Source organism: Onychostoma macrolepis, chromosome 04 (assembly GCF_012432095.1).
Source record: "Onychostoma macrolepis isolate SWU-2019 chromosome 04, ASM1243209v1, whole genome shotgun sequence".
Classification (NCBI taxonomy): Eukaryota; Metazoa; Chordata; class Actinopteri; order Cypriniformes; family Cyprinidae; genus Onychostoma; species Onychostoma macrolepis.
The window spans coordinates 14,302,330-14,328,931 of record NC_081158.1 but is presented as its reverse complement, the minus strand read 5'-3'; the positions used below and the strand labels follow the sequence as shown (position 1 = coordinate 14,328,931).

Sequence of the window (26,602 nt, the reverse complement as noted above, 5' to 3'; positions counted from 1 at the left end):
CTGAGAACAGTATGAAAAGTACTCTGTACTCATCTCAATGTAAATAATACTACACTCACCTGAAATTAAAAACAATGAGGAAATCCGAGATGACAATGAAAATAATTTGATACAAACTTAAGAAAACAGAATAAAAGAATTCCACATTCACCTGAGAAAAAATAATTAAGTTTTTAATACTCACCTGAGAAAATAAATGAATAACAAATAAAAAGTATTGAGTGCACTCGCCTGAAAATATCTCCCAGTTTTTGTTATTTCTTATTTATTGGTGTGCAGATATTTTCCTTTTTCTTCATTTTTAAGAGAGTGTACTCTGTGACAGTGAACCTGGACAGTGAACACAAATGGTAAAATGGTAACTCATGTCTTTGTCATTTGTCTATAGTCTTTTTTTTATAGGTGCCCCCCTTAACTGCCATGAAAGGAACCATGAAAATCCATCAGGTGATGAGTACCTTGCCTGGAAAATCCAGTACAAATCCATAACCTGTCTCTGCCAAAGAGAGCAGGGTGTCATGGACAGCAACCCTTCATGCTGATGTGGGATTGAATTTAAAATCAAAGGTTCCAACGACCAGAGGTCATTACTATTGACCATGTTGGCAGGTGGTGGTATATGGTGAACTATGAAGATGACCACTACCCTGGCATTATCATTAATGTAGAGGATGACAACATATAGGTCAACTGCATGCATCGCAATGGCATCAATAAATTCTTCTGGCCGGGCCCAAGAAAAGACATCAGCTGGTATGCTGACAATCAGATAGTGTGCCTGATCAAAGAACCGCAAGCCCTCAATAAAAGGTCTTTACAGGTAGATCACGCAACTTGGAGGTACATATGGAGGTTTTTGTGTTAATTTGTTAATCTGGTTAATCCAAATAAATTACAGCATCTTTATTTTAATCAATTATAAATTTAAAAAAATCTAATTTGTAATTATTTCTCTAGCCACCTATACAGAGAATTGTTTTGCCACTTGTCATCATGATTGATTGTGATAAGGAACCACATAGCTATTTTTTGTGTCCCTCCACCAAAGGAAATCTGGAATTTTTTTTGGAAAAAATTGTTTTGAAACAATATTATATTGTGCAGTTCCACACATTACAGATGGCAAACCATGCAGGACAATGACGGAAAGCTCATCCACTGTTAGAACCTGCTAACACTGGTGTTCCACCCTGTTAGACAAGTCATTTTAAATAATTTGACAGCAACATTAAATGTATTGACTTTTGTCTTAATTTGTGAGGTGAGGAGCATTACCAGCATATATATATGTTTTTGAGCAAAATTATTGTATTATTTACCATCCTGCTGACAAAAATGGGCACAAAAAATACCCGTTCTTAATAATCAAGACATATTCTATTCATCAATCAATGTTTTGCTATAGTTTCAAGAGTAATAATTTAAAAAAAAACTATTATGGCATAAGGGACATATACTATCCAATGCTCATTATTGTTTAACATTTACATTATTAACATTTTGTGAACTATTTATATGTCCCTAACAGGGTGGAATACTTTCACATCCAGTGTCTGAACGCATGATTATTATTTTTTTTTTGAGTCTGAGCTTGACGAATATGTATTCCTAATAGTTAAATATATCACTATTTTGGTAGAATGCTAGAAACATGAAAAACTTAATTTTTCTCCAAAAATTATGAAGCCAAAATGTTACTGGATACCAGGAATGACCCAGACCTTCACCCTCTTTATTAATTTTTAAACATTTTTAGTTTAGACTGGACAAACTGTATTTAAATTTGGATGCAAGTGTAAATTAGGTCAGAGGATTTTCATTCTTGTTACCTTTTGTGATTTTAGGCAACAGCGCGTGAATGGGACTTTTATTTGTTCGGACAATATGACGTCATAAGACGGCGCCACGCTCCTGCATCTTTGGTGATTAGGCTGAGGAAAGGTTTGTATTCTTAATCATTTAAGCTATTTAAATCGATGCAAACCGTTTAATCAATGTTATAGATATTACAAGCGATGGAAATTAATTATTTAATATTGAATAAATAATTTTAATGAATTATCTCATATCACTTTAACGTTTTTGGTGAATAAAGCGCGTATTACATGAGTAACAGAAATGGTGCGTCTCATTTTCGCTCCCTATATCGCGAAACAAGTTTATTATAAACACAAATTCGGTCACTGGCAAGTAGTGATGAGAGAAACGGAGCGTTTCAGTTCACTCCGAGTGAAATGAATCATTTGCTTCGCAAAATGATTCACAGTTTCGAATCGCTCGAATCACCGCATCGAGTCACAAACGTGTAATGATCAGGGGTTAAATTGTGATTTCTTATGCGGGGGGCTCTGTGGTTTCAGGCTTTTTAGGGTTGTACATGCTTATGCAAAATCTTAAAAAAATCTATCAATTGACAAACTGTAAAATATAACCATTTGAGAGAGTCCTCCTATGAACACTAAATGCTGATCAAAATCATTCTAGATGCTAGCAGTGTGCAAAGCTACATCTGTCTGCAGGATTTTTTTTTTTTTTTTAAAAGACCTGCAAAAAATAATTTAAAAATAAAAATGAATACCATATGAGCAGGGTAGAGCAATGGCTGGTAATTTATTAAGTTGAAAAATGACTGTAAAAACATGATTTACAGTTGAGATACAGGTTTTTACTAAATAAATAAATAAAATGACAAACTCTTCAAAAGAGATTAAAAAAAAAAAAAATCTTCTGGTTGTCCAGTGATGAGTTACCAGAATAAGCTTATGTGCAAGGGCCCAGTTTAACCTCAGGCAATGACAACTTTTTCATTAAGTTTATTATAAATTATTAATACATAAATATTAAAGCCAGGGTAGGTGACTTGGTTCAAAAACATATTTTGTTATGCTAGTTGAAAGTCTCTTCACATCTCGATAGCAATCACTAAGTTAAGTGGTCTAAATGTATTTATATTGTCTGTGGGAAGCGTAGAACCATAAAATGTTCGTCCAATCAAAATGTCTGGCCGAACATTATGATAGGCTGTCCTGCCTGCCTGTCAAAATATGTATTTGCATACCTCTGTGCACCCTGTTCACGCAGACATGATAAACGGTGCTGTTATTGTAATATTATGCACTTTGTACTGTAATGTTTTCTCAGCGGTGAATGAGACATGAGGTAATATGATAGCGTTTCATTCAATCAAAGTCTCTCATCGTGTCGCAGGTTAGTCTCTTATCTGCCTGAGCACGTCCATGTGTTTTTGAGGAGGCGTGGCTTTGCAAAGTGATTATGCATTATGGGGATCTTGTTTTCAAAGGTAGCTTGCTGTCGCTAGCCTGAACTGATTGATATGCACCCAGAGATTTAGTTTGGATGTTTATTTCTTTCTGTTAATTATTCTCATCTTAAACATGACAGAGTGTCCAAACACACAGAAAAACTTCTGGTGAAGGAACTGAGATCCACATAACACACTATTATAAAGATGCCATTTATTAAAGAGGAGAGTGAAGACATGATGATTGAAGAAACATTCAGAGTGAAACAAGAAGATACTGAGGAACAAACAGGTTAGTTTTCATTCTCAAATCTGAAGTGAGTTCACTATTTGACATTGAGTGGTTCACCTCTTGTGGACAGACATGTTGAGATCACATGACTAGTCAAATACTAATGCTGCCTTCAAGTGCACTTGAGTGCACCTACTTCCAAGTTTGGCATTCGTTATTACAACATGTGACAAGTTAAATTAGCAAAAATAACACACAAGTAGCCCAAACAAAAACATAATTTTTGTGTAAAGGCCTTTTAATGTTCTGCGTAATGATGCTTTTGAGTCAAAACAATAGAGGATAAATAAGGATATTCACACCAGGCGCGATCATTCGCAGTGCGAAAAGGTGAGGATTTTTTCATCCTGTGTGTCGATTTTGATGAAACGGGCCGTCCAATTAGATTTGAGCTGAGATCATGTGCCCGGAGCAGCTGCTGTTGCACAAAAGGGTGAGTGGTGGCGCTGTTTCAAAAACTAGTGTAAACAAAAACTGAAGAAGAGTATTCTGAGAGACGAGAGGACGCTGAGTTCTTGTCATCATTGGTATTTGAGAACAGATTTATTCTCACATGTTCTTTATACAGAATATAATTTCTATTAATTCTCCACCGAATCTGATCTGTAGGGCACTGTCGTTATGAGTCAGAGCACGTTCACTTGAGATCTGTCGATCATTGACACGTATGAAAAAAATGAGAGAAACTTTTTCTATACATTAAATATGGAATCAAATAGACATATGATTATGACGATATATTTTCTGTTTGTGTGTTATGCAGCTCATGATATTCTTGTAAAAATAAAGGATGTTTATGAAAAATGATAAGCAGGTGTCGTGTTCAATCCATTATAAAACATACAGAGTTTATATCTCGCAATTCTGAGAACATATCAGACCCCCCCCCCAACTGCGAGTTTATATCCCTCAATTCTGAGAAAAAAAGTCAGAATTGCGAGATATTAAACTCGCAATTTGCAAGAAAAAAAGTCAGGATTATATCTCGCAATTCTGACTTTATATCTTGCAATTCTGACATTATAACTCGCAATTGTGAGTTTATATTTCACAATTCTGTGGGAAAAAAAGTCAGAATCGTGAGATAAATATTTGCAAAATTATTATTATTATTTTTTTTAATTCAGTGCCGGAAACGGGCTTCCATAGAAACGGCCTTAACACTAAACACAACATATTATTTCAAAACAGTTAAAAATATATACCAATTAATTATGTAGTAACTGACAAAAAACATTTATTTTCCAGAAAGCAAACACTTTAAAGTAAGTAATAAACTTTACGTTTGTTGTCTATATGTGATTTTTACAAAACAAAGGATTCCATGTTCATTAGAATATAACATATTCTAATATGCTGATTATCAATATTTAAAACAGTTGAGTACATTTTTTCAGTATTATTTGATGAATAGAAAGATCCGAAGGTCAGCATTTATCCAAAATAAAAAGCTTTTGTAACATTGTACTACTCAGCTGGGCGTTTGCTTTTCATTTGGTTGCTCTGCTACGATTACTTTTGTGTTTGCTCCCTGTTTTGTTGTTGTTTTCTGAAATTGAGTTATTGTGTGTTTGAGTTTTCTCTTGTGGAACGTTACTGTTCATCGGTTATTTAACTGCGTTTACGCTGTGACTCGACTCTCGGTGTTGTCCGAGTTTATTTACGTCCTGTTTCGACACATAGTGATGGGACCAGCTCAGCATGTCACGTGACTTACATCTTATTACACACAGGGTAAAAAGTTGTCTAAACACACTAGTTTATGAGCGGATGCCAAATTCTGTATTTATGTTTGTGAGTCAGCGTAGTTAGTGGTGTTCTACGCTGAAGATGTTATTTTCTTTAATTCCTATGGTTTAGCTTAGTTTTGATCGGTGTTACTTGGAGTGATTATGTTTTGTTATTTTCTTTTCTTTAGCATCGCTCTTGTCCCTCACTTTTGTTGTCTTTAATTCATTATTTGTACATAATTTGTAAATAGATATTTGTTGGTTTTGGAAGGTATGTTGGGTTATTAGTTTATATTATTATTATTATTGTTGTTGGCAGCTAATATTGAATGGATTTTTCTACTAAAATGCAGAACTTTAATTCCGGGTTGCCTCTGTCTGTTTTTTTTAATTGCACACACCGCACTTCCATAGCAGGGAAAAGTGTTTTAGCTTAATATATTTTATTCATTAATGGTTTTGTGTTACCTCCTAAAATCCCTAGACGCCAAATAATTAGGGAGACGTAACACCCTCCGTCATCCTTCAGTGGTGTGTGCCAAACCACTCGGCCTGAATGGCACACACACCTGTACAGAATATGAGTGACCACAGGACTTCATATCAGCTTCTGAGTATGTGGTTGACACATCCCACAAGGACATTGATAACGCCATGCAGCCAAAACAAGCTCTCCTCATGGAAACTATCCCGGCTGAGCCCTGCCCACAGAGCTCAACACAGACAGATTGTGACATACTACAACAGCTCCAAGACTCAGCGCCTAAGGACGACTTTCTGGAAAACAGCCAGGGAAGCCAGGACAACATATCACAGCCACCGGAAACACCAGAGGCAGAGCCTCGCTCACCAGACACACTATCCCTCTCTCCAGCATCTCCACTTCTAAGCTTCTCACAGAAAATGGAGGAACTGGTGTATGCTGGGACCAAACTCTCCCACTCTTTTGCTGCAAGCCCCCAGATATCAACTAAAAACAGCTGCAGGCCCAGCTCTCCCGCCTCCTCCTGTGAGAGCTCTCCGGCCGCTGCCACAACACCAGGGCCAAAAACCCTCCTCCATCGGCTGTAGGTGAACCAAAAACAATTGAAAACAGCTCTCAGTGATATGTGTCGGGTTGTGACCCAGTGTGCTTGTTGCTCTCCCTATTTCTGTTTTATCACGTGATAGAAAGTCTAAGGCCTTCTCAAGCCATATGGCTGACTCATCTAATCTGCGGCCTGTAATGCATCAATCTAAGATTGCTGTAGAGACGAAATGTAATTCCATCAAATTAGCATTTTTAAACATTCGCTCACTAAAAAATAAATCATTTCTGATCAATGATTTATTAACCACAAACAACTGTTATCAATGATTTCCTCAGTGATTTCCTCAGAGTTTGACTGTTTTACTATTGCAGGGAATTTTAATATTCACATAGATAATGCAGAGATGAAAACTACAAAATAAATTATAACTGTTTTAAACACTTTTGACCTGATTTCAGCATGTGCATTGTAATAGAATTAGCTCTTCATTTAAGCTTTTATTTTGAATTTTAGCTTTAGAAAATCAAATCATAGAGATTCGCTGGATCTGATTAATTGGTATTAATCAAAACGTATAATTTATACTTTCTTAACGACTCGAGCCAGCGAGCATTAAACCAGTATATTTTAGCAATCCTGTTTATCTCGTGGCCACGATAATAATACAGAATTGGTTGGGAAATTTTGAGCAACAGGTAACACGATCTTTGGCAAATAATTTAAGATTTGAAAATCACGGCACCAGACCATTCATTAAAAATGAATCGAGAGTTTATTTACTATTCTAGGATACAATACAAAACACATACACACACATACACACGTTCTGGCAAGATGAAAGCAGTTTGAAGTAAGGCTATTCTCTTTCCTGAGAATAAAGACGACCTAAAGACGTCACAAACAGAAGACTCGACTATCGTTATCTTTTAAAGATTCATTCAAGTCAGCTCAGCAAATAGAGATTGTTTGTTTGTTTACTTGCTTTGAGTTGAGTTGAAGGCTGTTCTTCTTGAGGGAATCCCAGACTTTCGCGCTGATGTGTCGTGGTCACGTGACATCACTTTGAGATGATCAGCTAGATGTTAAGTCTGTAGGCGGGTGAGGCGAGATCAAAGTTTCCAAGCAGCCAAGTTTTTCCAGCTCAGTTTTTTTTCTTCCGCAGCTTTTCCAAAGCTGGGTGTCTGTTTTTATCGGACTGATGTGAGTCCATCCTATACACTGTCTGATCCAATCACATTGTCTCTGTATGGCAGAGCCCCGCTCAGAACGGCTCCTTTTCGTGCATACATTATCTTAATGTTTCATCCATCATGTGAGGAACATTTCTTAATAAATTCTTATAAAAGTATTCATCATTCATACGAGACTGAAAATCGACATACAATTCATTTCAACTTCCAGCATTTGAGATAAGCTTTAACCCAATACTACACACGGCTATCTATTCAAAAAGGCAGTTATAAGGCAAAGATCAAACTAAAACACACCATGCATAACATAAAACACCAAGCATATATATAGATATATATATAAGACATCAAACATGAGGTATTTGTCATATCGAATACCTATAATTTTACCTACTAAACGGGTTAAGTCATAGATTAAGTTCTAATAACCACAGCAAGATAAACAAAACATAAAATACCACATTCATATATATATATATATTGTCTCTTGAGTATATTGCTTTAATAGCAGCAGTCTTTTCTTGATTGTCCTTTTGGCAAAGTCCATAAAAGTTTGGGTGCTTTTTTTGCAGAAGAAGAGAAAAGAGGCGCATTCCTTTGGAAGGCGGGAGACCAAAGCTGAGGTCGTGAGGTCATTAGGAGTATCACGTTGTGTGGCTCTAGTGATCTTCTTAGCTCAGACGAAGCTGTAAGTCAGTCACTTTTTGTTTATCAGAAGGTAGTTTATGGTACGCGGGGTCGCAGTATCGCGAACACTCTGATTCTGGAACCTCTCCAAAGAAGTAGTTCTTTGTTGTTAACTCCGTGCAGATGTAGCGCGATCATTTCATCCTCAAACTTATAATGGTTTACGAGTCTCTCGAGGTGATAAGGAGAGTATGGCCGGACGCTAGTCAGAGAATTGTGGCGTTGTGTTGGTCATTTGTTAATTTTTACGACACAGCGTGGAGGGAGTTAAGATTATGTGTGTGCGTTCTTTTCGACCAGGTTCTACAGCATGGACCCACACACAATTGTGGACGCACTATAAATTTACTCATCAGTAAAGGTCTAAACATTTCATCCATTGTTATTAAGGATATAGCACTATCTGATCACTTCTGTATTTTCTTTGATATATTGATCTCAGTTACCACTGAATCTAGATCTGTCTCTGTCAGAAAGAGATGCATTAACGAGAACACTAGTGCGCTATTTATGAAGGCTATATCTTTAACACCAAGCATTTCTGCAGACTCTGTTGATCTTCTTTTGGATTCATTTAACTCAAAAGTCAAGAATTGTTATTGACAGGGGTGCAAACTTGTCACTTTTCGGCGAAATTCGCCGTTTTCACCTTGAAATAGGTCATTCACATGAATCGTGTAGATATGTAAAAAAAAAAATCTGTGTCACGTCACCTGTAGCGTTTTTTCCTCCTGTTGGCAAAGGAATGGCCCCGCCCTACTCTGCCTCTGATTGGCTTACCTTAATGTTCTTTCCCTCAACCACCCAATCTCACTCCTGAAGCATAACTTTTAGACGCTGCAGGCAACTGTCCATATTTCCAGAGGCTATGTAAAATGTGAAGGAACAAGCTAACTGCAAGCAACTTATTTGTGAAGTAATTGGGCTATGTTGGTGGTTAGATTAGCCTGTTTGTAGCTAGCTAAATTAAGTTCACTGTAGAGCAGGACCGAATGCATTTTTATCTGCTGTAAATTATGGTGTTCCAGTATAAATGGTGATTACCGCATGAGGCTGCTGGGTATTTTTTTTTTTTTTTTGCATGAGGCTGCTGTTGCAATAGCTATGAAGATTGTAAGTTACGTTATCGCTGCATTAGTTCTCTACCCTTTGCAAAATGCTCCTCAGTCTCATTTGTCTCGCATATCAGCTATTACTCTGACATGAAGTCGATTTGAGAACTGTTCGACCTACAAGTAAAGCATACTGTTTAATTTACAGTAATATTAGTATCACTCAGCTCAAGTGGAGGCAGCGCTAAGCTAGGGCTGGACAATAATTCAATATCAATATGTATCACGATATAATTTTTTTCAATAACGGTGATATGATTTTTAAACACATTTCGATATTTCGATATACATTACCAGTGTTCCCCATACATTGATTTATTTGTGGCGTTTGACTTCGTTGAATAAACATGAGCACTGCACGTTTCAAAAAGCGGGTGATTTATATGAATGTATCTCTGAAGGGAACATACTGTCTTCAGAATAGTTTTGATGTTATTTTCATTTTATCTGATAAAGTAGCGTTCATGAGCGGAGCTGCTTAGATTACAGCCGTTACCGGGGAAACCGCTAGTTCTTCCGCTCTCAAAGCGCCTCCTACTGGCAGAGAATCAGATTCTACTCCGCTGTTTTCGACATAATAATAAATGTTTTTTTGAGCAGCAAATCAGAATATTAGAATGATTTCTGAAGATCATGTGACTGGAATAATGCTAAAAATTCAGCTTAGAAATCACAGGAATAACTAGCATTTTAAAATATTTTCAAGTAGAAAACAGTTATTTTAAATGGTACATATTTCAAAATGTTACTGTTTTTGTGCAGGCTTGGTAAAATGCAAATAAATGCAGGCTTGGTGAGCAGAAGAGAATTCTTTAAAAAACTAAAATCTTACTGTTCAAAAACCTTTGACTGGTAGTGTATGTTAGCCTATAGTTTGGTTTGTCACCTTTTTCACCCCTGACGAGTTTGCACCCCTGATTGATGACATTGCTCCGGTAAAGGTCAGCAAGAAGACTGGCAGATAAAAATCATCTTGGAGAAAATCAACAGCAGTTCAGAGTATGAAAAGACAATGCAGAAAAGCTGAGCAGATGTGGCGGAAGATGAAACTCGAAATTCACTTTAGCATCTATAAAGATAGCCTTCGTGCTTTCAATGTGGAACTAGCCACAGCTAGACAGACCTTCTTCTCAAACCTTATAAACAGTAACTTGAACAACTCTCGCACTCTTTTTGCTACTGTGAAGAGACTGACAAACCCCCCAAGTCAGATTCCCAGTGAAATACTCTCTGACAGCAAATGCAATGAGTTTGCTTCCTTCTTTTCTGAGAAGATCAATAATATCAGAAAGCAGATTGGCACATCATCTAGTTATGCAGAGGTCACACAGATTCGACCGCAATTTCTAAAAGAAGTGACTATGTCTATTTTTGAAGCAATTGATGGCACCTTAAATCGTCAACCTGCTATCTTGACACACTTCCCACATCTTTTATCAAAAGTGTGCTTAACTGTTTAGAAGCAGATCTCTTAGAAGTGGTGAATGCCTCACTTCTTTCTGGGACTTTTCCAAACTCCCTGAAAACTGCAGTTGTTAAGCCCCTTCTGAAAAAGCGCAACACCATGTTGAGCAACTATAGAGCAATATCAAATCTTCCTTTCATAGGTAAGATTATTGAAAAGGTAGTTTTTAATCAGCTGAACAACTACTTAAACTCAAATGGATACCTGGACAATTTTCAATCAGGCTTCCGAGTGTATCACAGCACAGAGACAGCACTCATTAAGATAAAAAATGATATTCGCTTTAATTCTGATTCTGGCAAAATATCAGTGCTGGTCCCACAAGCCTCAATTCTGGCACTGCTCTTGTTTTGCCTGTATATGCTCCCACTAAGTCAAATAATGAGAAAGAACTATCACAGCTATGCTGATGATACCCAGATTTATCTAGCCTTATCTCCAAATGACCACAGCCCCATTGACTCCCTCTGCCAATGCATTGATGAAATTAACAGTTGGATGTGCCAGAACTTTATTCAGTTAAACAAGGAGAAGACTGAAGTCATTGCATTTGGAAACAAAGATGAAGTTCTCAAGGTGAATGCATACCTTGACTCTAGGGGTCAAACGACTAAAAATCAAGTCAAAAATCTTGGGGTGATTCTGGAGACAGACCTTAGTTTCAGTAGTCATGTCAAAGCAGTAACTAAATCAGCATACTATCATCTCAAAAACATTGCAAGAATTAGATGTTTTGTTTCCAGTAAAGACTTGGAGAAACTTGTTCATGCCTTTATCACCAGCAGGGTGGATTATTGTAATGGTCTCCTCACCGGCCTTCCAAAGAAGACCATTAGACAGCTGCAGCTCATCCAGAACGCTGCTGCCAGGATTCTGACGAGAACCAGAAAATTTGAGCATATTACACCAGTCCTCAGGTCCTTACACTGGCTTCCAGTTACATTTAGGATTGATTTTAAAGTACTTTTACTCGTTTATAAATCACTCAATGGCCTAGGACCTAAATACATTGCAGACATGCTCACTGAATATAAACCTAACAGACCACTCAGATCATTAGGATCGAGTCGGTTAGAAATACCAAGGGTTCAAACAAAACAAGGGGAATCCGCTTTTAGCTATTATGCCGCCCGCAGTTGGAATCAGCTTCCAGAAGAGATCAGATGTGCTAAAACATTAGCCACTTTTAAATCCAGACTCAAAACTCATCTGTTTAGCTGTGCATTTACTGAATGAGCACTGTGCTACGTCCTAACTAATTGCACTATGTATAATCATTTTCTATTCTTAACTGTTTTAAATTCTTTTTAAATAATTTTTTATATAATTTTGTTTTCATTGTTGTGATTATTATTACTATTTTTTTTTATTCCTCGTGATTATTATTTTTAATGACTATTTCACTAACTTTTATGTAAAGCACTTTGAATTACCACTGTGTATGAAATGTGCTATATAAATAAACTTGCCTTGCCTTGCCTTGTTCTGATGACCTGTATGACCAGTGGGACTCAGTAAGCTTCAGGCACCACAAGATTTCAGCCTCTAGGGTCTTTGCTGGTGTTAGGCTGAGACATGCTCCACTGTGTCCCACACTACTGTCTATGCTGGAGGTGGGAGCGGCTCATTAGCTGACTGCGGTTCTCTTGGAGCTATATAGGGAGGCTGCATTAGATGGGCACTTGGGCCAAAGATGATGCTCCTGTCAGCTTCATACGGGTAGCATGCTTCTTGCTGTTTGCGTGGCTACAGAGTGCTCCCGCTCCCATATTTGATAGCTTGATAGTAGTTTTACAAACTTTACATTTAGCTTTTCTGTCGTCTACTTTTAATACCCAGTCTTCGAAGTGGTCATTTTGTAGCCAAAGCTCTTGAAATGTACATTTTCCTGGCATATTTGCCTGAGTTAAACACAGGTTCAGGTGACTACATGTGACTTAAGTGATTGCCAATTGACGAGCGGGAAGGGAATAAATATGGCGCTGAAAATAGCCTAACCACAACAATATGCAAAACGTGTGAAACAACGCGATAAAAAAAAATCAGCATATAAAAATTACAGCTTCAGTGATTATAATGGGAGGTTTTGAGAGTGCTCGAACTCTGTCTAGACTGAAGTCAATGATAATGTAAATTTTCTTTGCTCTCTTTCTATACAATGACAGTGTTATAATTAGTAACATGCAATGTTTTTATTAAATTCACAGTGAATACAAAATCAGTCATATAAAAAATATTTTATGACATGACACCCTTATCTGGTACAAGTAAAAAGATGGGTTTCATGCATAGTTATTAGTTTACACTAACAGTAGGCTACTTGCCCATTGTCCATTATAGATTAAATAACATTATCTGTAAATGTGCAAAATGCATTTACTAATATTTGAGAGAGAAAATATTTCATGATATAGTTAGTATGTTTGGGAGTATTAAGAATAAAAAAAGGAACTCAAATTTCAACTGAGGAGAGCCTTTAATCAGTCCGTGCCCAGGACATCACTGCGTCATAATCTGTCCCTGACAAAGAGACATAAAACATGTTAAGTGCCGAGAGTGCTCTTGGACAGAACCTTTCTTTTAGTAGCTTGATGCTTTATGTTGGTTTTATTGCTTTAATATTTTGTGTTTTTTTTGCTTTAGACCTGATGGCACTGAAAGTGGAGAGTCAGAAAGATGAACTGAACGAAATGGAAGAGAAATATCAGGATGAGAAGTGTCATGATTTCAAGAGTGGAGAAAAATCCTCAAAGACTGAAGAGATCTCTTCACAAAAAAGAGGTCAGAAGACCGGATCTAACAGTTATTTCACCTGCTGTCAGTGTGGTAAAAATATAACTAATAAGCAAAACCTTGAAGTCCATATGAGAGTTCACACAGGAGAGAAGCCTTTCAGCTGCCAACAGTGTGGAAAGAGTTTCACTCAAAAACAAAACCTTAAAGTCCACATGAGAGTTCACACTGGAGAAAAGCCTTATCCCTGCAAACTGTGTGGACAGAGTTTTAAACTTAAAGGAAACCTTAATGCCCACATGAGGATTCACACTGGAGAAAAACCTTACACCTGCAAAATGTGTGGGAAGAGCTTCTCACGAAAAGAAAGTCTTACTACTCACATGCACATTCACACAGGAGAAAAGCCTTTCATATGTGGTCAGTGTGGAAAGAGATTTAAGTGTAAAGAAACCCTTAATTGCCACATGAGGAGTCATTCAAAAGAGGACTGTTTTATATGCCATCAGTGTGGAAAGAGTTTCCTGCATAAAAGAAGCCTCAACACTCACATTAGACTTCATACTGGAGAGAAGCCTTACACCTGCCCTCAGTGTGGAAAGAATTGCACAAATAAAGCAAACCTTGAGATTCACATTAGAGTTCACACTGGAGAGAAACCTTTCACCTGCCCTCAGTGTGGAAAAAGCTTCTCACAAAAAGGAAACCTTCAGACTCACATAAGTATTCACACTGGAGAGAAGCCTTTCAAATGTCATCAGTGTGAAAAGAGTTTTACATATCATAAGGACCTGAAACATCATTTGCAAAGTCATTCGGTAAAGATATTGTGAGCAGTTTTACTCTGTAGGAAGCCAGTTTAATTGTGGTGAGGGTAATAAAAAATTGGAACCAAAAAATATGGGTAACACTTTATTTTAAGGTGTCCATAATACAGAGTAATTACCTAGTTAAGTACTTAGTAGTAGCCATTGTACTTGCATGAAACAAAATGTACTTACCATGCAACTAAGTTATGGAACAGCCTGTAATTACAGTTTGTAATTATGTAGATGTAATAGGCAGCTACTGTTACACATATGTAATAGACGGAGTCTGTTACACAGCTAATTATGTAACCAAAAGATTGCTACATATGTGTTGCAGACTTTATACAACGTAATTATAAATCTAAGTACACAGACATAAGCTACAAATATAAAATGTATCAAGATTGTACTTAAGTGTACTTCATGTGTATCTATACTGTACACCTTATCCAGCTGCACCTTAGTTTGATTAAACCCACCAGTACACAGCTCAAATACATGTAATACATTTCTAATCACATTACAATTACAGAATATTACACAGGCATAAGCTACTTAAAGTGTATCAAGATTGTACTTAAGACTCGGCCTGTTACATATGTGTAACAGTTCTACATAATTACAAACTGTAATTACAGGCTGTTCCATAACTTAGTTACATGGTAAGTACATTTTGTTTCACGTAAGAACAACGGCTACTACTAAGTACTTAATTAGGTAATTACTCTGTATTATGACACATTAAAATAAAGTGTTACCAAAATATGTACTGTGGAGAAATATTTTTGTGAAATATTGTTGATTATCATCACTCAAAATTTGAAGGAATATGAACTGTAGATATACATATAAACAGAGAATTTCAACAAAAAAAGTGGAAAACAGTGATCAAAATTAGAGAACAGTAACCGCTGTAGCACAAAAGAAGATTACAACTAAAATTTTGGAGGGTAACAGCTGTCAGAAATTAGTTGGAGGTGTAGAGGCTCTTGCTTTGAATGATTTCAGCACATCACTAGTCTCTCACACTGTGCTGGTGTGATCTGGGTCCACTCTTCTTCATAGTTCGGTAACTATAGTAGGTTTCTTAGCCATAACTTTGTCGCCAAGGATTTTCCAGAGATTTTCAGTTGGGTTTAGATCAGGACCCTGTATCTGCCAATTTATTATTTCAGTGTTCTTAGCTTCAAGAAACTGCTTTACCCATTTTGCAGTGTGACGGGGGCATTGTCTTGGATGATATTGCAGGCTGATTGGGGGATGCTTGTAGAGAAGGCACCACATATTGCTAAAGGAGGTTCTGATAAACATTTGCATTCACTGCATTCATTTGCCATGTAGCTGTATAAGAGGTCCAATTCCTGCTGCCAAAAACATCCCCCAAACCACTTCCTCCTCAACCTTTCACTGACTTCTTTACGCACTTGGGGTTCAGTCTTTCCCCAGTTTGACACCAAACAAAATGTTTCCCATCTGACTCAAATAAATTAAACTTGCTCTCATCACTAATGTGAACTTTGGACCAGTTCTCCTCTGTCCACACAACATGTTCCTCTGCAAAGGTGAGTCTAGCCTTTTGATTCTTTCTGCTGATGAGAAGCTTTGTCACTGCAGAGTGCACTTTCAGTCCGACTACTCTTAAACGTGCCGGGACAGATCCTTACCCTGATCAGCTCTGAACTGGCAAGCAATTCCAGCTGCAGTGTTGAACCAGTTCCCCATTGAGAGTTTTCGCATTATTTTGTCTTCTCGTACATTTGTTTTAAGCCGTATTCGCACGGGATTAGTATTACCTAGTGACCTCAAGTCATTTGTAATAATTGCAGAGGTTGTCTGTGCTCTTAATCCTGTGTGAATCGGGCATGTCTGCAATTTGTAAAGTATAAATTCCCCCGCAAATTACCTACCATATTTTGCTGGGATAATATTAGTCCCGTGCAAATCTGCATCTCTGTTGATTTGGCCAGGATTTAGCAGGCTGGTATATAATTTTTTTTCAAGGTTTTTTTTTTTCCTGTGTGCCTTTTTATCCATCTTTTGTGAAGAATGGAGGCTGCGTTACAGTGTTGATAGTATTTTGGGTGCTGGGACATATTGCTATACACCATACAACTGTACAATTTGCAGAAAGAGAAGGCTGAAAACCATCAGGGTCCGTATTCACAAAACATTTTATCTTACCACTAAGAGTTCTCCTAAATAGCAATAAAAGTTTTTAGCTAAGAGTTTTCTCTTAAAGCCTATTCACAGATCTGCTGAGACAAACTATTACTAAGGAATAGAGGGAAGTCTTAAGCTAAGAGTAAGGGCGGGGTTGACCTCGTTGCTGGTTGACCTCGTGACTTGAGCCACTGAAGACGCAGTGGATTACCTTTGTTTTTGAAGGGAATGCGCCCCCGATCTACCTAAATGCGTCCATGTTCACGTGAATCATTCGTGATCCAGCTTCACCTCCAGAAGAAGTGAGTATAAGAGTATATTCTTATGAGTATAAACTCATAAGAAGTGAGTTTTTTAATGAATCTTTGCAAATCGCCTTTCCTAAAAATGTCCTAATTAGCAAGTTTCATGATGAATGCGGCTAAAGTTTACCATCTCTCAGATAACGGCTGAGAAGAGAGGGGCGGGGTGAGCAGAGCTCATTTGCATTTAAAGCAGCATGCAAGAAAATAGCTTGCTGTAGACAGAGCTGTTTTTGACAGGGATTCCAAATTCCAAAACAACGCTGATGGGCATGGAAATTTCTGCGAGTGATTTACTGACAACGTACAAATTAAAGAACACTGATGCAACATCTCATTTCCATAATGACCAACACAATCCAGCAAGGGAAGCGCAAATTAGCGTAAGGATATTTTTGGATTCAGACAATGTGCACTCTTCTGGCATTCCAAATAAATTAATACATGTGGAAAAAATCCTCTCTATTCTTTGTGGTGCCTCCTAGCAACAAAAAAATGCAGCCGTTTTAAGCGCTAAATAGTTTAAAACCTGCTTTTTTGGGGCGTTAAATAATGGTGCAAATACCAGTAATTTGATGAACACAAACGTTAGTAAATCACGTTGCATGATTCATTTTAATACTCCTCCCATAAATTTTGCGTCTGAAAGGACAGGTGCAAAAATAACTGTGTCCACTTTAGTAAGTCCTGACAGTACTATTTTAATGCCAAAAGAAAGTTTGCGATGGCGCAAGCTGTTAGTAAATCTGTTCCATAATGTTACGCAAATCCTTGACATCATATCCAGTACATTTGAGTAAAACCACAGGCTTCTCTTATCTTGTGCAAATGTGCCACACGAAATTCAGATGTGGTGGGGTAATTAATATCACACGAGGTCCTCAGATAATACTAATCCCGTGCGAACAGGGCTTTACGTGAGTGACCATCTTTTTTGAACTTAAATGGATTAGTGTTATTGTAAAGCTGCAATATTCAAGAAATCACAGATTTAGAACAGGCTCTTGCAGTGGCTGAAAGGGTCATCCCTTTGGCCTTTATCTGGACAACCTGCTGTTGCAGGGTTTCAGTCACCTTAGAGCGGCCTGCCATCTTGCAATCTCAGGGAAAATGAAAGGAATGCTGCCAGTTAAAAAGGGTTTTTCATATAATTAAGGAAATTAGCACCAGGTGCCAGATTAACACCTATTACTTGAAGGTATCTGCAAGTATTGAGAGTCAGAGTTCATTTTTATTCTGTGCTTCTGAATACAATTATTTAAAAAAACTGCCATTCTACTCCTGTTAGGATAATCAGTGGATTAAGCAGTGGTCTTTAAATTTAGAAAATTGTAGGTTGCTCTCTAATTTTGATCTCCTCTGTTATCTCTGTGCAGTTAAGACTGTTTATTTCTCAGGTGAATGTGGACCAAATTTGATCGTCCACCTTCATGACCACTTGTTTTGTTTGGATCCTTCACTTTTGCCTTGATTTTTTTATTTGTATTTTTTGATACCTCTGAATCAAACTATTGGTTAAACTTTTGTTTTGCTGAGAAATGCGACAATGTAAAATAAAAATTATAAATAAAACGACACAAATCATACATAAATAATGAACGCAGTTCTGCATTATTTGATTCATTGATGAGACATTGCACAGGCAAAAGTCTTGCTACTGTTGGAGCTCATTTGGTGACATCTGGGAGCTGGTTCCAGCTGCTGATATGGCTAAACATTCCAGCAGCCTCACCACTGATCTTAGGTGTTTCTTCTTACATTCATGTGAATGATCAAACCAGTGTGATTAAAATGTTCAGTGCGTTAGGTGATCAACTTCTGAATTCAAATCTGCTTTCATCCTTTGGTTTTGCTGAACCACATAATTTTTGTTTTTGTTACAGACATTTGTTGGATTTATTTCATTTATTTTGGTTTACTTCATCCTGCCAACTACCTGAAAAATGTTATATTGGATGTAATCTGACAACAAAAACCAGTTAACAAAACTGAATTAATTAAACATCTTTTATCAATCTTAAGAGGTTAAAAGAGGAAGCCTGAAATATCAGAAAGTAGTAGAAGAAGTGATCAAAAATGAGCAAAGTTTATTGAATAATCTTAGCTGCGTATGTATGTATGTTTCAGTGCTCAGACAAATTTTATTCCTACTTTATTTGTACTTTGTTTTACCAGCACATCTTACCTTGAAATTCTCTTAGTCGTGAAGACAAATATCCTTGAAACCACACAATCATAAGGTTGAATTTCAAAAGCAAGAAAAATAAGTAAAGAATATAATACAAATGAATAAATTATTATATGATTAAATTATATATGATTATAATAAAAATGGTCACGCTCCTGGAGGACCACCTGCTCTGCACGTTGTATGTCTCCCTCATTAGACACACCCAATTCAGGTCTTGCAGTCTCTAATAACGAGTTGATGAGTTGAATTTGGTGCGTTAGATGAGAGAGACATACAACATGTGAAGTGCTGCGGGTCCTCCAAGACAGATTTGAAAATACCCGTTCTAGAGTACACAGTGAAAGAACAGGTGCTGCACACAGTTTGATTTGAAGGGAAGAGGATCTACACTTGGACAAGACAGATATCTGAATTTTGAACATAATATTTCCCATGTTTAAAAACAATGTTCTCCACCTCAGAAATACTGCCAAGTTACAGAACATACCAGTTTCAGATGCAGAATAGCTAGTTCATGGAGTAATGACCTCAAGACTATCTTCAGTAGACTGTGGGCTAGATTTACTAAACAGGGCAAATTAGCGTTAAAGTGCATTTCCATAAAAGTGCCGATGGGAGGGGAAAATTCTGCGGGTGATTTACTGACAAGGTGCACATTAAAGAACACAGACACAACATCTTATTTCCATAATCACCAGCGCAATCTACCAAGAGCAGCATAAATTCCACCTGCTTTAAGACATGCGTTAAATAATGGCGCAAATACCAGTGAACTGACAAGCGCAAATCTTAGTAAATCTCATTGCATGATTCATTTAAATACTCGCTTCCCAAAAATGTATAGATCAAAAGAGAAACAAATGCATATTCAATAAGGTGAGTTGCAAAAAATAACTGTGTCCACGCCTTTTCAGCACTAATTTCCCACTGTGTGTTTTTAGTAAATCCTGACAGTAATTTTTTAACGCCAAATGAGGGTTTGTGCTGGTGCAAGCTGATAGTAAATCTTACCCTGGATCTTCAATAAACAATTTGCAATTAGTCCAAAATATAGCGGTGTATATGTTAAAAAAAACAGATACAAAAATAATAATAATTCACAATGTTATGTTTACAGTGCAAAACCAAAAGAAACTACAAGTCAATACCAATCAGGACTACATGGAGACGACAAAAGACACAATACCAGCCGCTTTAAATGGACTGCATATAGATGCTACATTGACCAGTTCAAAATACAAATGAAAAATAAAAACATTCTGCATGTGTTTAAACTCAGCTGAAGAATGGTCAACATCATCAGTAAACAGTTCCTCTGTCAGTGATTCCCCTTGTCCAAATACACTTGCGGTTTGGCAACTTGAGAGCACGCATGCGCGCGACAGGAAGTAAGTGCGCAAGACTGTCCCAGGACTGCGTTCATCCCCAACAAAACGATGCAAAAAGTTTTTTAAACGGAAACGGTGGTGCATTGAACACCTTGTTCTGATGACGCAAGAGTTGCAACTATGGCAGCTGAGAAGGCCATTCTTTGTGTACTTTTTGAAGAATTTTCGGAGTCTGATGAAATCAGTATAAATACGTGTTTAATACTGCAAAATACGCTCGATGTTACAGTCACTGCCCTTGCTGTCCAGAATAAAAGAGAACATCCCAATCGAGTGAAGGGATTTGTGGAAACTGTGGTTCCTAATTATTGTGATCCAACTTTTGCCTTGCATTTCAGGATGAAAAGACAAACATTTCAGGTGAAGGATAATCCACTTCTTACCTCCGAGACTGTGTTATGATCTATATAACCTTATTTTTATTGAGTATTAGGCTTATCATTATTGCTGATCACTGTTGTTGTGCTATGATATTGTAATATTTACCAATATATAATCAGAGGAGTATAGAAAAGTTTATGAAAGTGTCACTTCACAATACAATAGCAAAATATATAAATATGTATAGTATTTTTATGTTACATTAATCAGTGTGTGAGCTGTCTGTTTAATACCGCGTGGTTTATATACATGTTGATGCTGATTGGTCTGACATTTTTGACACACCCACCAAACAAGAGAAAAAGTATCTCAAATTCTGTTGCACACCGTTTCCAGGAAACATGTTGTTCAACCCGGAAACCGTAGCAAAATGATGCTTGTTGCGTTGCGTTTGAGCTTGAACGTGGCCCAGGTCTTAAAAACACCAAAGCACAGTGCCCTTAAAGCATACTAAATCCACACTATCTCGAATACCACTCCAGAGCGCTATTCGAGACTAGGTTATCCCATCATGCATCATGTTCTGGAAATAAATCGTGAGATTTTTTGCCAAGGTCTCGGGACAGGTCACGGAAAACTTTCCAATGTAAGTTAAATATTAATATAATAGGCTAATTAGACATTATATAATTTGGTAGAAAAACAAAATGTTGCACATTTTATTGGGGCAAAGATGAGCAGTGGTGATATTTATTTTGTACAACATTTGCAACTGCTTTTTATTACTTACTTAAAGCACCAAAAATGAAATTGTTTCATGTTATAGGGAATACTGAACAGACATTTAGAAGTTTATTTTAAAATGCAAAGTATTAAATATATATGCCAAAAACTCATCACCAATGACTTGTACATATGGGTTCAGTCATTTCAGACACTTCCAAAACTGTTGCAACAGAGATGGAAATACAATTTTTAAAATACATGAATTTTGTTGCCACAGTTTTGGAAGTGCCTTTTTCTGTTCTAAAGAAAGGGGTGTCCCAATATGTTTGTCCATATAGTGTATGTACAAGTCATTGGTGTTTGGTAAAGAGTTTTTGGCTCAAGATCTGCATTTAAAGTCACACCAGAGGTGTTCAGCTTGGATTAGGACTTGGCTTTCTACAGACCGGTCAAGTTCTTCCACACTGACTAAATCAATCATTTCTTTTTGAACCTTGCCTTACACACAGAGGCATTGTCATGTTAGAATAGAAAAGGGTCCTGTCCAAACTGTTGCTTTAAAATTAGAAGCACACAATTCCCTAGAATATCATTATATGCTTAAACATTAAGATTTGTACTCATGGAAATTACTAAAGTAGTCAAACCCGTTCATTAGAAGGGGGTGACCCAATACTTTGGCAATATAGTGTGTATATATATATATATATATATATATATATATATATATATATATATATATATATATATATATACAGCGGCAGCAGCGTGTGAACAGGACTTTTATTTTGGCCTGGTGAAATGACGTCATAACACGGCGCCGCACTCCTGCATCTTTTGTGATTTGTCTGAAGAAAGGTTTGTATTCTTAAGCATTTAAACTGTTTAAGTCGATTCAAACTGTTTAATGTTATCGTTTTATTTTACAATCGATGTAAAACTAATGATTCATTGAATGTAACATTGTAATGCTTTCTCTAACTTGAGTTAAAGAGTTAAAGTTTTTCGTGAATAAAGCGCAAACACGAGTAACAGAAAAGGTGCGTCTCATTTGGCTTTCTATATGGTGAATCAGTTTATTATAAACAAATTCGGTCTGGCAAGTAGTGATGGGAGAAACGGAGCTTTTCAATACTCCGAATGAATTGAATCAATTGCTTCTCAAAATGATTCACTGATTCGAATCGCTCGAATCACCGCACGCTCACGACACCTGCTGCTCAAAATGAACAAATACAAAAAATAACAAATTTGTAATAACAACTTTAACAAGCACACCGTTTTATTAAGGTGTAATCTATTACATTTAATCTACAAATCATTAAATACCAAATAGAAATCAGAAATGTCTATGCATTTAAGACCACTGATTACATCTCTGCTTGACATCCTTGCCAGTGCTGATGATTACTGTACTAAGCAGCTGATTGAGACGCACCCAGAGATTTAGGTTGGATTTATTTTTCTTTCTGTTAATTGTTCTCATCTTAAACAGAATGACAGAATGTCCAAACACAGAAGAACTCCTGGTGAAGCGACTAAGATCCAGGTGACACACTATTGTAAAGATGGCCTTTATTAAAGAGGAGAGTGAAGACATGAAGATTGAAGAAACATTCAGAGTGAAACGAGAAGATACTGAGGAACAAACAGGTTAGTTTTCATTCTCAAATCTGAAGTGAGTTCACTATTTGACATTGAGTGGTTCACCTTTTGTGGACAGATGTGTTGAGATCACATGACTAGTCAAATACTAATGCTGCCTTCAAGTGCACCTAGCTCCTAGATGATAGGCATAGGCTTAGCTCATGAATTTTGTTGGAAAGTGTGCACCTGTATGATCACACGTGCCAAAGGGTTAACATTATAATGGTAGAATTAACCTTTAGCACATCAAATAAAATAGTTTGTTGATGCCAAGTTGTTCTAAATTGTATAACATTTTCACAATACTCATTGTACCAGAGCAGCTTTACAGGAAGTTGCATCATAACAGAAAGTCATACAATGTCTTAGTAGTCCCTATTGAGCAGTTTTATGAAATACCTTTCTGAAGGTCATGCTGCAATACATTTGTCCAACTAAATTCAAGTGTCTTTCATTTAATTTGAATTTCACAAATGTCAGTAATAATTTATTGTCTGTGTAGTACATAAATTGAGATCTATCCGCTTATGTTTAGAGATTTTTGGTCCAATAATTAATATTTCTGTTTGGCAGAATTAATTAGAAGAACGTTGCTATCCATACCATAGTTTTGTTATATGACATATTTCAATTACACAAAGAAATGTTCAGCATTTTGTCCAAGCAATAATAAAAGAACACCTTTTCATTTATAATTTGTCTTAAATCTCATTTTGTAAAAATCGTAAATCGTTACATCCCTATTAAAAACCTTCAAAAAAATATCGAGAAGAGATTCTGAGAATTTTTATTTTAGTAGCTAAGTGCATATAGGATCTAGTATATATGCTGGCTTTGATGCTTTATGTTTTTGTTTTTTACTTTAATGTCTTTTTTTTTTCCGCTTTAGACCTGATGGAACTGAAAGAGGAGAGTCCGAAAGAACTGAATGAAATTGAAGAGGAAAATCAGGATGAGAAACGTCATGATTTCAAGAGAGGAGATAAATCCTTAAAGACTGAAAAGACTTCCTCACAAAAAAGTGGTCAGAGGTCTGACTCTAACAGTTTCACCTGCTGTCAGTGTGGTAAGAATATAACTAATAAGCAAAACCTTGAAGTCCATATGAGAGTTCACACAGGAGAGAAGCCTTTCAGCTGCCAACAGTGTGGAAAGAGTTTCACCCAAAAACAAAACCTTAAAGTCCACATGAGAATTCACACTGGAGAGAAGCCTTACCCCTGCAAACTGTGTGGACAGAGTTTTACACTTAAGGGAAACCTTAATGCCCACATGAGGATTCACACTGGAGAGACCCCTTACACCTGCAAAATGTGTGGGAAGAGCTTCTCACGAAAAGAAAGTCTTATGGCTCACATGAACATTCACACAGGAGAAAAGCCTTTCATATGTGGTCAGTGTGGAAAGAGATTCAAATGTAAAGAAACCCTTAATCGCCACATGAGGATTCACTCAAAAGAGGACTGTTTTATATGCCATCAGTGTGGAAAGAGTTTCCTGCATAAAAGAAGCCTCAACACTCACATTAGACTTCATACTGGAGAGAAGCCTTTCATCTGCCCTCAGTGTGGAAAAAGCTTCTCACAAAAAGGAAACCTTCAGACTCACATAAGTATTCACACTGGAGAGAAGCCTTTTAAGTGTCTTCAGTGCGATAATAGTTTCACATATAAAAGAGACCTGAAACGTCATTTGCAAACTCATTCTGTAAAGAATCTGTGATTTTCTACTTTTATGACCACTTAATGTATTTTCAATCTTCACATCTTTAAACTTTTTTATTTTCCTTTGTCATGTACATTATCAATCTCCTTTGCTATAGTTTCAAACACTGAGCAGTTGAAGTAGACGCCCTCTAATTTTGATAGTATAGAGGAATCGCTCCATTACATATATTGTTACTCAGAAGCAAACTATTGGTGAAATTGCTGTGAAATGCCACAATGTAAAAGAAAGAATATAAATAAAAGGAAACAAATTGTACATAAATAACCAACACTGCTCTGCATTATTTGATTCATGAGAACATGAACAGGCAATGACATCTGGGAGCTGGTTCTAGCTGCTGATATGGCTAAACATTCAAGTCGAATCAAGTCACCTTTATTTATTTAGCACGTTATACAATACGTATTGTGTCAAAGCAGCTTTACAGTACTAAACAGGAAAACAGTGTGTTGATAATGCAAAAGGACAATAGTAAAATCGTCGACAATATTGCCAGAAATGAAGTGTCCCCAACTAAGCAAGCCAAAGGCGACAGTGGCAAGGAACCAAAACTCCATTGGTGACAGAAATGGAGAAAAAAACCTTAGGAAAAGCCAAGCTCAGTCGGGGGGCCAGTTCTCCTTTGGCCAGACGAATCCAGCAAGGTGTGGTTTAATTCCAGGCTGCAGCAAAGTCAGATTGAGCAGAGGACTCATCATACAGTAAATGAACATACTTTCCAGAAGGCTAAAAATGTTTTTTTAATTTTTTTTATTGGTCTTATGAAGTATTCTAATTTGTTGAGATAGTGAATTGGTGGTTTTTTGTTGAATGTGAGCCAAAATCATCACAATTAAAAGAACCAAAGACTTAAACTACTTCAGTCTGTATGCATTGATTTTATTTAATACACGAGTTTCACAATTTGAGTTGAATTACTGAAATAAATGAACTTTCCACGACATTCTAATTTATTGAGATGCACCTGTACATATATACATATACATAATATGTGTGTGTTTGAAGTAGGGGTGTCAACGTTAACGCATGCGATTAATCTAAAAATTTTAACGTGTTAATATTTTTTTAACGCAAATTAATCGTATGAAAAGGTTTGACCCCAACTTCTTGCCGTCATCGCAGCGCGGAAGGTTATCTATCATTGTGTGATGAGGGTACAGCGAACCAGTGTTGCCAGGGCAGCGGCACAAGTGGGCTATTTTGAAAATACAGTTGCAGGAAAAATTACAGAGCCGAAAATTACAGAGATTTTTGGGCCACGGCCGCCCAAGGTGTATATAGACAAATAAAAATTAAAATAGATCCTTTTACTAATGTGTATTATACTTGGAATGTATCCCTGGCAACTTAAAAACGGAGAGACAGTAACATCACAAACAACGTGAGTTTCAGCAGAGCATACATGTTAAGGCTTTTACACAGCAGAAATAAACATGACAACAGCCACTATAGATTATATAAGATAATAAACACACGATTACGATAGGATATTTGTTTGTGATTTTCTGGAGTTGAATGTGTACATCTGAAATGCTAATTTTTGCAGTGATATAAAAGGCTATAAATAGCATATTTTAACAACAGTAAACGACCAAATTCTACATGTGATCGTAAAAGGAAGTTATTACAAACACTCGATGGTGGTTTGAAGTGAGTTCTGAGTAAAAGTGTACTATTAATCTCATAAATTGTCTTATGAAGCATGATGCTAATGTTAGCTCTAATGGCAAGGCAAGTTTATTTATATAGCACATTTCATACACAGTGGTAATTCAAAGTGCTTTACATAAAAGGAAGTGAAATAGTCATTAAAAATAATAATAACAAG

At 36.8% G+C, this 26,602-nt stretch overlaps 1 protein-coding gene across 2 annotated transcripts; it reads left to right on the top strand.

Annotated features, from left to right (window-relative positions):
- The first annotated feature begins 1,904 nt into the window (after positions 1-1,904).
- On the top strand, positions 1,905-25,478 carry LOC131538979 (gastrula zinc finger protein XlCGF8.2DB-like). 2 transcript variants are annotated; one of them, XM_058773211.1, is made up of 5 exons: positions 1,905-1,941; positions 3,403-3,554; positions 13,413-14,273; positions 16,279-16,292; positions 24,133-25,478. In XM_058773211.1, the coding sequence occupies exons 2-5, from the start codon at positions 3,470-3,472 to the stop codon at positions 24,766-24,768; spliced, it is 1,596 nt and encodes a 531-aa protein (XP_058629194.1). In that variant the 5' UTR covers positions 1,905-1,941; positions 3,403-3,469; the 3' UTR covers positions 24,769-25,478. The 2 variants fall into 2 exon arrangements, with proteins under 2 accessions (XP_058629194.1, XP_058629193.1); XM_058773210.1 differs by lacking the exons at positions 1,905-1,941; positions 3,403-3,554; positions 13,413-14,273; positions 16,279-16,292 and adding exons at positions 22,175-22,257; positions 22,895-23,052 and having other exon boundaries at positions 23,936-25,478.
- Positions 25,479-26,602: the final 1,124 nt, after the last annotated feature.